This window comes from Phoxinus phoxinus, assembly GCF_949152265.1.
Source record: "Phoxinus phoxinus genome assembly, chromosome: 11".
Lineage (NCBI taxonomy): Eukaryota > Metazoa > Chordata > Actinopteri > Cypriniformes > Leuciscidae > Phoxinus > Phoxinus phoxinus.
The window spans coordinates 8,923,557-8,940,477 of record NC_136886.1 but is presented as its reverse complement, the minus strand read 5'-3'; the positions used below and the strand labels follow the sequence as shown (position 1 = coordinate 8,940,477).

Here is a 16,921-nt window from a genome sequence, read left to right as displayed (position 1 = left end):
CCATACCATATAATTTGATCAATATTTGTAAACGTGGCAAGTAAATAAAAAAAGGTAACCGTGTCCTTGTTACATACTGTATGTTACATGTACTTTATGCATACATATAAATTATGCATAATTAAGCAACTAAACATAAACCAAACTTCCTAAACCCTAATTATATAGCAAGTACATGCTGTTAATTGATATTTTACTCAGTACTTAAATGTATAATTGCACTGTAACAAGGACACCTTCAAATAAAGTGTAACCAACAATTCTGATCACCGAGCTGAAAACATTTTTTTCTTTCAAAGTTTTTAATTTACTGTAATTTTATGAAGCATAATGTAATTGTGACACATTGTTAAAAAAACAACAACTTTATTTCAAAATTATTTTTGCATTACAAACTAAACCCAGATAAATCTATCAAATAATGTGACGGTTCTGTAAAAATGTTGCACAAATTGCACCAGCTCCTAACAATGTCCTATTAATTCATACATTTTGTAACCCAGTGTAGCCAATGAAAAGCTTTCTTGGTAGTCGTTTTTTAGATAAATGTTTACTATGTATAAATGTGATCATATAATTAAACGTTATGTGCATAAATGTTTCTTTCAGGCATACTCTCGGAATATTGAGACATCAAATGAATTGCTAATAATGAAGTACATAAAAAAAGAGCGTTCCTGTTTCTTTATCTCTGTTACCTGTGATGCCTGTGGATTAAAATGTATCAATCTTCAGATTGGGGTCAATGAGCTGTCAGGTAAAAGACTAAAGCTCTTTAAACGCTGCGCTGCACACTGTGTACACTACGTGGAAACTGATTCTGATGACTACAGTGAGAATGTGAGATTAGAATAACTCATGGAGATTGCAGAACACATTCACATTCAGTCGTTTTATGAAAAAAATACAAATTGCCTGGCTATTTTAAAAACGCTTTGTTTTTAATTTGCTTTCAAGATGTCAAGCATATTTTCAACAGAAAATAAAGATAGAAAACTGAGATTGCAGACTACATATCCAATCATTTATGAGACCCATTTACTTTTCAGTCTTCTGTCTTTTTTTGAATAGCATAACAACAATTGTAAGATTGGTAGCATCACATTTTAGCACTCACACAGTCCTTTTTAATGTGCTCGTGAAGACACCAACAGCTTATCACCTTTTGCTGAGCACAGCACCTTCTCCTTAAATCTGAGGTTAGATGACCTCTCCACGCTTTGAACACCTTCTGTCCTTGTTCTTCATTGGCCCCACCAACCCAGGTGGTCAGAGACATCCCCAAAATCCCTCTAAGACTCAAACCAATTCATCAGATCACCAAGATCCAGTTGAGGTGTGAGCTGTATCGTGGACAGCACCTGGAGGCCTCTGGGCAAGCGAGTGGTCATCCAGAAGGACTTCTTTTCCCTGATCAAGAGTCAGTATGGGGGCCGGGGCGAGCGCCGAGGAGAAGCACTCCAGGGAGCTAGAGAAGAAGCTGAAAGATGATGCCGACAAAGATGCCAGGACCGTCAAACTTCTGCTGCTAGGTAACAACGCATGAGGGGACTCAAATTATTGTTCAAGTCAAACCATGAAGAACGGCTAACTTGCTAGATTTGGAAAATGGTATATTGCAGATTTGTTGTGTAAGCCTTCCCATTTAAAACCTCATAATAAACAGGTAATGACTTCATGTTGTGACCATAAAGATTATGAACGACATATTATGCTTTATGCGTATATTTTTTGCGACATGAAAGGAGTATTAGATATCTTAAGCTTAAATACAAGAAAAAAGCGCATCAAAATGGACGTCTTACTGAACTTCAAACCAAAGTGGAGCTAGATAATCTGAAGACACAAAATTGATCGCACGGTTTATAAAAGTCTCTATATCTCAATATCTAAATGTAATATTTCAAAACATTTTTCAAGTATGCATGTACATTCATAACTGCCTGTGTTTTTGTCCGTGAAGTGATGTGGGTCAGGGTTATGGGACATCAAGCTTGAAGGGGCTTAAGACAATAATAATAAGCCTCAAGCCTCTTAATGTAATCCACCAAAAGATAAACAAAGACAGAGAGAAGAGAGAAGGAGGATGTATTCCGGCAATAATTCTCTTATGCATGCCAAAATAAATCAAATATTACTGTTCGACTTTTCTAAACAAACATCAATACAACCGTTCACTGAGGGTTTTACCCCTCAAAACACTGGCTCAATGTAGATCTGTGGTTTCGCAGACCTGGAGGTCAGATGTGTACAGTACAACATACTGTAAATTGTTTTACATTTAGTTTAAATTGGAAATATTTAACAATATTACAGTTTTCACTGTGATTTTTTATCAAATAAATGCAGCCTTGGTGAGCATAAGAGATATTTTAAAAACGTTTTAAAATCTTACCAACCCCAAACGTTTAAACAGTCTACATGTATACGAATGAAATAACCGTGATAATCCTTAATCCATGATGATTTTCCGTTCAGGCGCTGGTGAGTCGGGGAAAAGCACAATTGTCAAACAGATGAAGTAAGTGCTGAGAAAACAAAAGTATTACGTGAGACTATCCTCATTGATGATTCGCGTGCAGTGCTCTTTTATATCTATATTTTCCGTCACAGAATTATTCACCAAGATGGTTACTCCCTTGAAGAGTCTATGGAGTTCATTGTCATCATCTACAGCAACACCCTGCAGTCTATCCTGGCCGTTGTGAAGGCCATGACCACACTCAACATTTCCTATGGAGATGCTTCTTCACAGGTACTCTACAGCATTCATTAGACATTTATATAAATAAATAGGTTCAAGTATGGAATATACCGTTGTTGGTGATACCATGGCACAATGAAGATATCAGATGGTAATACCAAAGTACGGAATGATATGGTACACCTAGGTTATTTCAGGTATTACTAATGTACAGTACATGTCCAAAACACCATGGTATTGTTCATCCTCCTTGTGCAAAAATATATCAGTTGTGTTTAACTATTGTGTACTTTACATCGAAACAAAGAAGTTGTTTGTAACAACGTACTGTACTTATTGCACTCATGCTGTAGGTCAGGTTTAGGTTTAGCTTCAGGGTTAGTACCTAGTTATTACCCAGTTAGTGTCATTACTACAATAAGTACATAGTATGCAAAACAGGACTGTAAAATAAAGCGAAACAACTATGTAAAAATGTGTAGGTGTCCTCAGATTAACCAAATTCTCTCTATACAGTACTATAACTCTATGGAGTTTCATTGTTTTGTTTTAATCTCCTGCCAATAGATTATACAACAAAAAAGATATGTACATAATAACTGAAGGATTTATCAAATTAGATTATTAGGAGAGGTCATGAATGATAGACATCTGAAAGAGACTAATAAAAGAAAGACACTATAAAATCATGACGGATTACAGGTGAAACTCGAAAAATTTGAATATTTGAATTTTATATTTGACTAATGTGCAAAAGTTCATTTATTTCAGAAATTCAACTTGAATTACGTGAAAGTAATATATTATATAGACTCAGTACATGCAAAGTGAGATATTTCAAGCCTTTATTTGTTAAAATTTTGATGATTATGGTTTACTGCTTTTTTTTTAAGCTTACAGCTTATAGTTTTCATAAGCTGTAAGCCATAATCATCAAAATTATAACAAATAAAGGCTTGAAATATCTCACTTTGCATGTAATGAGTCTATATAATATATTAGTTTCACCTTTTAAGTTGAATTACTGAAATAAATGAACTTTTGCACGATATTCTAATGTTTCAGAGTTTCACCTGTATACATATTTTTAGATTCAACTGTTTTCAACTGTTTTTATCTGTTTGTTGCAGGATGATGGAAGGAAGCTGATGCACTTAGCGGACACCATCGAGGAAGGCACCATGCCCAAGGAGCTGGCGGACCTCATCCTGAGGTTGTGGAAGGACTCGGGCATCCAGGCTTGCTTTGACAGAGCCTCTGAATACCAGCTCAACGACTCTGCCGGATAGTATGGACCTCGAATTAGTCTTTTAAAGCATTAAATACCAGTCAGCAAGGCTTTAATGTCCATGATCAAATCATCTTTGAATTAATAAGTACATGGAAACATTGCATTGATTCTCTTACTCTATCTCCAAGCTATCTGTGTGACCTGGAGAGGTTGATCCAGCCTGGCTATGTCCCAACTGAACAGGACGTCCTGCGATCGAGAGTGAAGACAACTGGTATCATCGAGACCATGTTCGGCTTAAAGGATCTCAACTTCAGGTACTCTGAACAAAGTCACCTAAAATACAAAGAGCCTTCATAATGATAGCAATGGCATGAAGTTCAACTGCCCAATGACCATCATCATCTAAGCGTTAAAAAGAAGTTTAACGATGTAAAAGTTTCAAGAACAATTGAATAAGACCAGCTTAAATGGACCGATGCCATGTTAACTGATGCTCTTGGTCTGCAGGATGTTTGATGTGGGCGGTCAGCGCTCAGAGAGGAAGAAGTGGATCCATTGCTTTGAGGGTGTGACCTGCATCATCTTCATCGCTGCACTGAGCGCATACGACATGGTGCTGGTGGAGGACGATGAAGTGGTAGGTTGCCATTTGTGGTCCAAGAATGAAACCCCAACTACATGAACTATAGTATTACCGTACTTTGGTGCATTTTAGCAACCCGTTTATCTTGTCCTTTCAACCAAAGAACCGAATGCACGAGAGTCTCCACCTGTTCAACAGCATCTGTAACCACCGTTACTTTGCCGCCACATCCATTGTACTCTTCCTCAACAAAAAGGATGTCTTTGTGGAGAAGATCAAGAAAGCTCATCTGAGCATGTGCTTCCCTGATTATGACGGTGAGACCTCAAAATCAAAACAGACAATTTAACTCTGAATATCAATACATTTTCAGTGAGGATTTGTCATGGAACAAAACCAAATGTCAAAATTAGGCTTCTGTTTTTGTGATACGATATGCAAAACTACGCTAAAAATGTAATGCATGCCTCTGTCAGGTCCCAACACCTTTGAGGATGCTGGTAACTACATCAAGATGCAGTTCTTAGATCTGAACTTGCGACGAGATATCAAAGAAATCTACTCCCACATGACCTGTGCCACAGACACGGAGAACGTCAAGTTTGTGTTCGATGCCGTAACAGACATTATCATCAAAGAAAACCTCAAAGACTGCGGTCTCTTCTAAACCGGCCATTCGTGAGAAGAGGTGAATACAATACAATATAACATTATATACTAACAGTATAGTAAATATGTATTATTGTTTTATAGCATATCAAATATTAGTACAATTTTGTGTATAATTAAAATGTCTCTTCTTTTACAGAGTGGCTTAATCAACAAAACCCAATACTGCCCCATTGCCCCTCCTTGGGTAATGAGGAATTATCCAATGCACACACACATAACCATACACACACACACACACACAAGGGAATTGAATTGATTGCATCTGGAAGACGAAATTATATTGTTATACATTTGATTAAACACTGCATTTAATTAAATATCAGAGACTAACACATATTCATAGCAGCAAGTCATATATAACAACACGTGCAGCATCACCTTGCTTGAAGAACCGGCTCTTATGAGGGTGTTTGGCCCTATTAGTTTATCCTGTAGATTTGCAACTACATGCAGCTGCAAACCAAATAACTAAACTTCTGAAACACCTGCATATGCACTTCAGCATAATGTTTTGCAAGAGCACACATTATGAAGTCCAGAGAGCATTTCAGTTATACGTTATAGCAGTTACTAACTGTGTAAAGTTTATACTTTTAAGCTGATTGAGAAAACTTTACTGGGATGCAGTTCCGTGTTATTTACAGAGGAGATATATCATGTTATGTCCCATGATCCGAATCTTTATGTAAGATGGATAACTTTGAAGAAAAGATAGCTTGTAATAATATTTCAATAAGATGCTTAGCTCAGGAGCACAGTTAGTTAGGTGTGAAGAAGGTTTTTGAGTGCGTTGATTAAATGACAACAGTGAATATTGATGAAAAGGGCACAATTGACTGCAAAACCAGAAACAACCATGTAAATGTAAATTGAATGAATAAAGCTTCTGTAGAAAAGACTGAACCTGATGTATTTGTCTTTCAAGTGCCTGGTAAATCAAACCCACGAACAGCTTAAATTCAGGGAAAACAGGCTACACACTATTTACTAGATTATTTAGCCTACACCTTCCCTAGCACTTTTTTTTTTTTTTTGAATTATGTTTTATTAAAAAAAAATTATATATATATACACACATTTTTATAGATATAAAAATAATTGATAAATTAAATCCATTTTATTTTCATGATATACAAATATATAATTTATACAAGATGTAAAAAGTCTCTGATGTCCCCAGAGTGTGTATGTGAGGTTTTAACAGAAAATACCCCACAGATAACTTGCGAGCACAACCTGCAAAAGTAAAGCCCATTAACACCAGTTTATCCAGGTTTATTAATGGATCCGTTCCAATGGCTTTGCATTACAGTAAATATTCAAAGCATTTTTACAGTTTCAATTATGTTTAATAGAATGATTGTACAGTACCACACACTGATTCTATTCCGTGCCTTTTGCAGTTTCGACTCCATCAAGTTAGACTGTTAAACAGTTTTGCCAAGTCATGGTTTTAATTTCGATTTGATAAAATGCAGTGTAGACATCCACCTTTGTCTCTTTAAATCACAATAAAATCAACAAGCAGATCAACATTAATCTAATCAACTTTAATTTGAATACTTGTACTTGATAAAAACTAATAGGAATAAATATCAACCCCTAATTACTGAGAGTATCCTCCATTCGTGCCCCAAGGAAATAATCTGTAATACTAAAAAAAATTATTCTTCTCTCATAAGCACAATGATCATTCTCAGAATCCCTTATTTTCGACTTTTGTTCAGAAAACATATGCACCGACATCTAAGCATTAAAAGAGAACAAGTTAATGTTACTGACACATTCCATGCACATCACCTCGAGTGACTGCATCATCATGGCAAACTACTGATCCTGAGGACTGAAGAAAAATGAAAACGAAATTTGTTAAAGGCACATGTTTTTGTAAAATGTCGTAATATTTGGTCCAAGAACATTTTTACATTTTTAATGCATGTAATTGTTTTTTTGTTTGTTTGAACACACAATAAAAGAGTGGAGACTAATTACTAGACCTAATTGAGAGAGAATATACGGCACTTCCTCGACCCGCTGTGCAAAACGTACCAAAATATGAGGTTTGCTCTGTAAAATACACGCATGAGTGGAGATTTCAAACTTACCAAACATGTATGCTACATAACAAAACCATTCCAATTTTATCACAATACACTGACAGCAACATCAGAATGGGTACAGTTGTAAATATAGAATCATGCAAATAAACTAAAAAAAAAAGAAAAAAAAAAGGCCACAATTTTCTACACCTTGCAAACCAAGGCACAAAATGAACAATGAAAAATGTGTCAAATTGCAAAGTGAAAAAGTAATCAGAATGCAGTTTGATTTGTAATAAACGAAGCCCATCTGTTGTGCGTGTTCCTGAAAGACATATACTGGATAAACAACTGTTTTTCTAGTATAAAGCTTATTTGAATGCTTGTTCCTTGAGAATTTTTTTTTTAAACATGCATACCATCTGTCAACCCATTAGAGCCCTTAATAATACTAGGTCAAGTTTCATTAAACATGGCACTGAAGAAAACATGTAACACGTTGCACAATGCAGAAGGCGATCAGCCTTAGCTATCAAAAACAGTTTTGTGTTTGATTTTACGATTCTGAAGAGCCAAACTTCCCTGAATGTGCTTTTTTTTTAATGCTGTGGACTTTGCTGGCTGGATCTGAATATGTAACCCAAGCCAAACACCTGGTCAAGACCCTTTCATGTCAAAAAAATAAAAAAAATACGACACCACAACAAAACGTACTGGTTGATTTGTTGACCAAATACCTTGCCACTCCATGTGCAAAAAGAGACTGCATAGTTCTCTGATGGGAGAGTTATTGAACCCCTCCAGGGGGTTTGTAAGTGTCGAGACCTGCAGGGAGCAGGACAGATGTCAGGACAGCCCCACCATGTGGTCGATTTGCCTCATGTACATGCTCTTTAAAGGAAGGCCATAACGTCTCTCTTCGGAAATCCTTTCACACTATTGGACAAATTGAAATAAGTCATTCTTATTTCTATGACCACTTTTTAGATTTCATACTGTCTCTAACAAAATACCCGATTAAACACTTTAAAGGGGCTAAATGTAGTTTTCAGAGGCCTAGTTCAGTAGACGAGGCGAGAGGCTCGGGAGCACGCATGCAGGTCTCAGTCACATCACTAGATTTCGTGGTAAATCTGACCCGGAGCATCACATAGAATTAGGAATACTTGTTTTCAGAGGTAATAGCAAAACCCGCCGAGTGGATCATTTTAATGTGACGATTACAACCCCTTCACACACAGGCAATAAAAAAAGGATTCATTTTAGTAGAAAAACTACACATATCCTCATTTAATATTGAAATTATATTCCAAAACAAAAAGCTGGTAGTGGCTAATTGTAACTTGTTACTTAAAAATTAATATAAATTAAAGGGGTCATGACATGATCAAATTTGCCTTGATCTTTTGACATATAAGAGGTCTTCATACCATTAAAACATCCTGCCATTTTCAGAGCCTAAAATGTCCTCAGTACAAACAAAGCATTTATCAAGCTCCAAAAACAGCTTGTAGATATTGCGAGATCTGTGACATCACACATATATTTGCATATGACTGCCTCCAGAGCAAGACATCAACAAATAGATATACATCGTCGCATGATGGGCCCCCGCCCATTTTAAAGGCGTCCCGTATAGCGTCTGAGGATTATATATATATATATATATATATACACACGAGTACGGAGCATTTTGTTTTGTAAACGAGAAACAATGTAATGGAGATTTTAAAAAGAAAATTGTTGCTGAGATAAAGCACCCAACTGTATTGGATCTGACAGCAACTGCATCACTAACCAAGTAAATTATTTCAGAATACTTTGTCTTATGGATAATGTTTTCAAAACACTTACTCGTGTGCAATAGCAAGTTTCTATAAAGTGATATTAGCCAATAATAATAGTTGCCCTTAACTGGCTAGCCTTAAAAGAGCAGCCCCTTAAAAACGGTCAGAATGAGGGTGAAAACATTAATTTTTCTGCATACATATATATTTTTGTTTATATGCATATATATTTTTGTTTGTATTGTTTTGTGTGCATGTAAACGTTATTAACAATATAAGTAAACCTCAAGAAACATTAAAATAATAAAAATATCATGACCCCTTTAATTCACAATTTCACTATTATTGCAGTCGCAAGCAACTCTTTTCAGTGAATTAATAATCATTCACTTCCAAGCACTGAATCCCTCCTTTAAAAGATAAGGTGACTGATTTGTTGTTTTTTGCCTGTATGTAGCAAGAGTAAATCAGCATTTAAGTGAATATCTTTAAAGGGCAGGTTGTGAGGGAGCACATAATTGACTGGACAAGCTGACTGAATTAACTTGCACCTAAACAAATTTAATAAAAGAAAAAAGACTTTCTGATTTAAGACGTTGCATTCATGAATGACTCAAAAGATTAATTGAGATCAAAGAATCACTGAGATTTCCACTATAATTCATATTCATAAATGGGATGACTGCTGGTGTTTATTAAACCAATTTCTTACGTTACTTATGTTGGCTGGGGGCTCTTTGTTGGGCTCTTCACATGGGAATTGCTCTTCCCAACTTTTCTCCCTGAAGCGTTGATCTATCGGCACTACATGGCCTTCTGTAGTGAAGATGTACTTATTCTCAGACTTGTGCAGCGGGTTGTCTTCATCAAAGAGCTGTAAAGGATTGTAAAATATAATTTAGTGATTGACATGGCAGCAGCATAAAACTTGACTGACCATGTTTAGAAAATTCCTAGATATAAGTGAGAATAGAACATTTTTAAAAGGGAGAGCATATAGAAACAGGAAGCTAACCAAAAAAAGATATTTGCAGGTTTCACTGAGGAAGAAACTCTCCATGCGATCTTCTTTGGACTTATCCACCACATGATGGAGAGTGGCATAACCACACCTGAGAAGCAGTCAAACAAAACATGTCTTGAGAACATACCAGCATCCCAATCATATCACTTCCCGACATTTTAATCCACATACCTGACTTTGGTATTTTTTTCGAGGCTTTCAAGGATGTCCATCCCAACATGAAGATAAAAAGGATTCTTGGTTGCCTGTAGAAAGTCAAGTTTGTCGTTAATTATTCTGTAATGCTGCAGTCAAAAAATCTGGTTCAAATTCAAAAAGAGCAGTTAGAAAAGGTATGTACCTGATAGAGCAGGTATGTGGATTCCACTAGTTCAGGTCTTAAAGGGTAGAAGAGGACATCTGGGGCCTGAAGCTGCCAGTTGTATCTCTCAGGAAGAGCCCCGAAACGCTTCCAGATTGCATAGTAGAAGGCATGAAGGCAAATGGCGTTTTCAACATCTCCATTCAAAACCTGAGCAACAGAAATGTGTGCACCTGGTTAGAAACCCTGGTTAATGAACAATGAAAAAAGGCAACCAGCAGGTCTAGTTTGGTCCATTTTGTACTATGCACTAGAGTCAAGTAGATTCCACAGATATAACTGAAACAATGAACAACGGGATGTTCAGATTAGATCAGCAAGTTGATGTTTATCACCAAGACAATTGCTCTCTTATTCATAGACAGCTTCTTCAGATGAAATAGAAACAAAACCTCACACGGAGCGCTTTAAAGCACTCTAAATAGGGAGCAAATGGTTGCTAAGCTAACGGAAAAATATGTTAATAAACATAAAATACATACGATTTTTTTTATGTTTGTGAAAGAAGTCTCACCAATGCTGCATGTATTTGATCAAAATACAGTGAGAATAATAATATTGTGAAACATTACAATTTAAAATAACTATTTTCTATTTATATTTTATTATCAATGTTAAAAACATCTGTGCTGCTTAATATTTTTATTGAAACTAATAAAAAAAAAATGTCAGGGTACTTTAACATTTCAGCATTTATTTGCAATAGAAATATTTTTTTTATTAATGTACAAGTGTTTACTGTCACTTTCAGATCAACTTAATGCATCCTTAGTGATAAAAATGATAAATAAATAAAACATACTGACCCCAAACTTTTGAATAGCAATGTAAGTTATTGCTTATCATTAGTTACCACATTAGTTAACGAACAAATAATTAATACTTCTACAGCATGAATTAATCTTATTTAATGTTAATTTCAACATTTACTAATACATTATTCAAATCAAATGTTGTATTTTTTTAATACAACTAAGATAAACAGCTATAATTGTATTAACAAAGATTAATAATATTGTAACAAATGTATTGCTAATTGTTACTTAATACATTACAATAAAGGTCTCATTTGTTAGCATTAGCTAAAGTGTTACCAAATTTTTTTATGAGTACTTAATAACTAAGGCTAGACTAAATCTAATTACATTCTAAATACAAAGACAATAGAGAGATTGAACGAGAGAAGCAGGAGACAATTAAGACACGTTTTAGACCTGTAGTCCAGGGAAGAATGCCTGCAGAGAGTCAATCCATGTGTTCATGATCTGCCCATTAAACATGTTCACATTCACATACAGTGGTGGGTCACCCTCTCCTTCATTACACGCCTCTCTTCTGTAAAAGTAAAAAAAAAAAAAAAAAAAAAAAAAAAAAGTGCACAATTAGAACCAGGATGTGTCAACAAAAGCATTACAATAGTTTAATAAGAAATCATTAATGCACACCCCGAGGTGTGAGGTGAAAGTGTCACGCTAAAACTACTGCAAATCTGTGTAGTTATAGAAAATGAATAGAAACCTTGAAATGTCAGTCTAGACCTAAACCAATCTTAATGACACATTCACATCCAAGAATGGTTATAATAAATTAACTTGCAAGCAATACACTCATTGGCTGCAAACCATGCCAAACAACCAAAGATTCCAAGTGACACACTTTATCTGCAGGTGGTTAGACACCCACATGCAAACTCATTTGGTTCATTGGAAGCTCAAACTGCAGCTGTGGTCACACTCACACATGCACATGTTTATAATCACCCTCTTCTCAGGTGACTCTGAATGCTCTCGTAAGCTGCAGAGAACATCATGTAATCTTCCTTCTCTCCAAATAAGATGTAAGACTTGAGGAGGTACTCGTAGAATGAGTCCATGCCGGCACCAAGACCGCTCTGCTTCCCCACCCACTGACCAGTCTGAATGTTCACCACATTCCCTGGAAAAGGGACAAAAGGATCATCACTGGTCAGACAAAGACATGTGATCACAAATTAAAGATACTGGATCCAAAACAAAACAAAAGGTCTGTAGTTATTGTTTAAGGAAGGACTTAAGGATATGTTCACACTGCAAGCCTTAGTGTTCAATTCAGATTTTTTTTTTTGTTAAGGCCGTTCACATTATTTTTAAAATGTGGCCAATATCAGATTTGACTGGGAACAGGTCACGATCCTGAACTGACCTGCATTCTTCCATATTCACTGAGTGACCGAACAAATACCATTATGTAGAATCATAGGAGTGACGAATGTTGATCTAGAGTGACAAATGTTGCATGACTATTCAGACTGAGGTCGCATTGCAAAACATAAGACCCGTATCTGATTTAGGACCCAATATGGAAGTGGCCCAAATCAGAATCAAAAAGGTTAGATTCCATGTGGTTTGTGCAGTTCACACTTTTGTGACAAAAAAAAAGATCTGTGTCACATATAATCAAAAAACAAACAAAAAAATCGAATTTGGGCCACTTTTGCCTGCAATGTACCCTAAACCAGACCAAAAATGCAACCACTTACCCAACAGCCCAGTTTCATTGCTTCTCAAGTTCCACAGAGCTTTAACAGCCCGCCGGGCGACCCACTCAAATGTGGAGTCACCAATCAGACGGCTAAGAATGCCAAACTCCACGAGCAGAGAACCCGCCCCTGCCGTACACGTCTCATTAATGCTGTCAGGAGGAACACCTTTCTTTAAATTCACCTGCACAAAACCATGGTAAGATACAAATGTCAAATGCAGCAAAAACTAGGCCATGTCTATGTACGTGGGCCTGACCCTGGGATAGGGGATGCCGGTGCTAGTGTTCTCAAAGGCAGGTAGCAGTCGGACAGCCAGGTCATGTGCCAGGTGCAGCAGCTCATTGTCATAGTCCTTTAGCCCTATGTCCCCAAAAGGATGCAGTGGGTCAGTCAGCAGAATATGGGATGAGATCAAACTGCCAAGGATTCTGAAAAAGGGAACATTTATTTCAGTTACTTCCTGGTTAACAAAAAAGATGCTGTTTTGAACACTTTTCACTTTATTTTAAAGTGTGAATGGAACCGTAGCAGAGCAGCCTAATTATTATATTACAAATGGTTTGTTTTGTCAAATGACAAAGCTCTATAAAAAAAATAATTCACTCATAGAACACAAAAGGAGAACGTTCACACTTCTTATTTCCATACAATGATTGAAAGGGAATGGATAGGATTCCTTTATTACCTAATCGACTTGTGAGGGTGTTGACAGACTGAATAAAAGAGTGAAATACTGCACCTAATGTTGGCCTCAAAGACTTGAACAGTGGAGTCCTTGTCAAAAGACACTGTCTCAATCACCAGCTTAACAGCTCGATGAAACTCGGTCACATTTCCAAGCACCTGCAGAAATGGAACACAAACATGGGAGTACATTACATTATGCACCCATGTTAATAATTATGATGACTACTGAATTAAGGTGAGGTGACACGGAAGTGAGGAATTCCTGAGATTATCTGTAATTAATAGCCCTGGAACAAGACAGTTTTTTCAGGTGAGGCCATACATCTGTTGATGTGGATTTTTTTGTTTTGTTTACTAGATAACTTAAAGCTAAATCGCAAGTGAAGATAAATTCAATGTTGTTCACTGGAAAATACATAAAACAGCTACTCCCTTTTTCTCTTGTAGTGTAGTGAAGGATCAATAATGGACCTTTTCATGAAACATGAGCAGAACAAATTTTAGCAACAGTTTAAGAAAAACGGCCATGCAATTTATGTTGTAGAATAAAATGTGAATGTCTCTAAGTAATACAAACCGCAGACCTTATTTTACTTAGAAATCATAAACCAGCATCTTTCGGAGGGAACCCAAGGCTCAAATATATAAATTCTGTGCTGGATTTTAGGACTATAAACAGACAGTGACTCAGTGGTTTATGTAGGTTGTCTACAAACCGGAAGGTTGGTGGTTCAATCCCCGGTTCCACCTGACCAAGTGTCGAGGTGTCCATGAGCAAGACACCTGACCCCAGCTGCTCCCGACGAGCTGGATGGCGCCTTGCATGTCTGACACCGCCGTCGGTGTGTGAATGGGTGAATGTGAGGCAATGTGTAAAGCGCTTTGGTGGACATTGGGTCTGTGAAAGCGCTATATAAATGCAGTCCATTTACCTTTTTTTTTTTTTTAGAAGATTTCAGCAGTTCAGCTGATTTTTATTGCACAATTAGCCAAAATCACAAAACATAATTTACTAATAGTATGAAAGACAAAAAAATAAATAGAAGGCGTGTACAGTTATCAGTGTCAACTGATTAGTTTTAACTCTTGAGAATTAAATAGAACAGATTTAACCTTAAAGGAAGGGTAGGCAAAAGAAACAGGAACGCTTTTTTTAATGTACTTCATTATTAGCAATTCATTTGATGTCTCAAATGATATATGATCACATTTATACATAGTAAACATTTAGCTTAGAGATCAATCTAAAAAACGACTACCAAGAAAGCTTTTCATTGGCTACACTGGGTTACAAAATGTATTAATTAATAGGACATTGTTAGGAGCTGGTGCAATTTGTGCAACATTTTTACAGAACCGTCACATTATTTGATAGATTTATCTGGGTTTAGTTTGTAATGCAAAAATAAATCTCACTTGTTATTGTGAATGACAACTAATGTGAAGTTCGGTTCATAAAATATGCAAATCAACAGCTTCCTTAATCCACTTTTGGTGTAAAGTGAAGAAGCTGTTGCTTTTTTATCAACCGTAAACTCTTCAGGGAAAATGAAAGGTTCACATATAGGTATACCCAGCAACATTTGACAGTATTAGCGCAATAAGCCTAGAAAGATAAAGTGGAACAGCACGCGAATGAAATGTTTAACTGGCAAGGCTTTAAAGCACATGCAAATAATGAACTTTTGTGAATTGCAGTATCCCGTGAGTGTAAGTCTAGCTCTGCGTTAATATGTGATGTGAATGTACGTTGCCTGTACAGTATGTTGAGACTGAGGCACCAGAACTGCAACTGATAGAATGCACTGTAGCACGATACTATGATATTTCTTCAAAAGCAGATTGTGGAGACATTTTAATCATCCACGATCAAACATCTTAATATCGCACACCCCTACTTCTATTATTGATTGCTATCAGGATGTGAAGAGAGTTTCAACCAGTATAACAAAAAGTGTTTATAAAAAAAATGTGCCTACCCTACCTTTACGTTAACCTCAAGTCATCTGTTTAAGAGGCCGACTTACCAACAGCGTATCAAGAGCATCGATGAGGGTCAAGGAGTAGTTTCCAAGGACATCGTTGATGTTGATATTTGACCTAGTAGAAATACACAAGCAAATGTATCCTTATGTCTATTCATTTTTGATATGCTGCCATTATTCAAACACATTGGGATAAATGAAAGCCAAAAAAATCTGTGGTGCTGGATATGAAAGAAATAGTTCTCATTTTCCATGATCTCCTATGCACAGACAGACCTTGGGGCTGACTTGGAAAGTTTCTACTTGTTACTCATCTGTTATCAACTGACTAAAGAAAAAGCTTGATTAGCAACATTTTTGTAACACAGGCATTTGATTCACAGGACACTTCTTTTCCAGAACAATGTATGGAAGAAAAGGGAATAAAGAAAGACTGTAAAGTGTAGATGAATATATATTAATACACAGGTCATGCCAAGATCTTCTCAATCAGTTCCTTTTGAGAATTCACTAAAGTATATAAAGTTAACATGAAATGAAACATTACAGATGGTCGTTTTGAAGGTTGATATGGATTAGTCTGAGTAGCCTAACTTACGGATTGAGCACGTCAGGCCCTCGACCTTCACAAGCTATAGGGTTAAGTTCATCCTGTGGAAAGGCAAACTTCATGTAGTTATCATATCCGAAGTAAAACATGTCTCGCGCCATTCCCCTCATTTTCACTTTCAGCGCGTCAGGGAAGGAGCTGTACTTTCTGTCATATTCATCTCTGCCCTCCTGAAAGAAGCTGAGGTAGGATTTCTTTGGTGAATTCCCATCAATCTTGGAGCAGGTCTTTGCTTGAAGGTTTCTGTGGTCGTACACGTGCTGTGGCCACTCGTTAGTTTTGACGGTGGCTCTCTCGCCATCATTGAGAAGTTCAATTTTATGCAAGTTGAAAGAGAATTTAATGGGGAAGTCAAAGCCCCAGCTGGGTCCCAGTCCAAACACTAGCCACACCGCGCAATTTAGCAGCACTCTCAAAACAAGAAGACCCACGACTATTGACCTCCATTGCATCTTTGCCTGCTGTCGTCCTTAAAAGTCATAATTTACTTCGACTTGCGACTTAACGAAGCGCAAAAGTCAACAGTTTTCCTCGCGCTTTCAGTTCTCACACACTTCCTGTCAACAAACCAGCCCCTCCCTGGTCCTCAACGCTGATTGGTCAGCCACAAGTAACGTCATGACGGAGAGGGCGAATAGTTTATGTAGGCGTTACTCATACACGCAGTGAGCAGATGAGATGTCGTGGCAGCGAAACTAACTAAACTGCATTTCT

General features: G+C 36.8%; 2 protein-coding genes across 2 annotated transcripts; one reads left to right on the top strand and one right to left on the bottom strand.

The window, feature by feature from the left end:
• Positions 1-816: 816 nt before the first annotated feature.
• Positions 817-6,096, top strand: gnat1 (guanine nucleotide binding protein (G protein), alpha transducing activity polypeptide 1). The gene is made up of 9 exons (XM_079629528.1): positions 817-1,532; positions 2,479-2,521; positions 2,614-2,755; positions 3,835-3,992; positions 4,124-4,252; positions 4,446-4,575; positions 4,685-4,838; positions 4,998-5,209; positions 5,330-6,096. The coding sequence occupies exons 1-8, from the start codon at positions 1,427-1,429 to the stop codon at positions 5,186-5,188; spliced, it is 1,053 nt and encodes a 350-aa protein (XP_079485654.1). The 5' UTR covers positions 817-1,426; the 3' UTR covers positions 5,189-5,209; positions 5,330-6,096.
• Positions 6,097-6,453: 357 nt separating this feature from the next.
• Positions 6,454-16,882, bottom strand: edem1 (ER degradation enhancer, mannosidase alpha-like 1). Its single transcript, XM_079629527.1, has 12 exons — positions 16,196-16,882; positions 15,640-15,712; positions 13,665-13,768; positions 13,182-13,353; positions 12,923-13,106; positions 12,165-12,339; positions 11,619-11,739; positions 10,384-10,554; positions 10,215-10,288; positions 10,035-10,131; positions 9,732-9,893; positions 6,454-8,168 (listed from the first exon to the last, which is right to left on the bottom strand). The coding sequence occupies exons 1-12, from the start codon at positions 16,657-16,659 to the stop codon at positions 8,079-8,081; spliced, it is 1,887 nt and encodes a 628-aa protein (XP_079485653.1). The 5' UTR covers positions 16,660-16,882; the 3' UTR covers positions 6,454-8,078.
• Between the last annotated feature and the right edge of the window lie 39 nt (positions 16,883-16,921).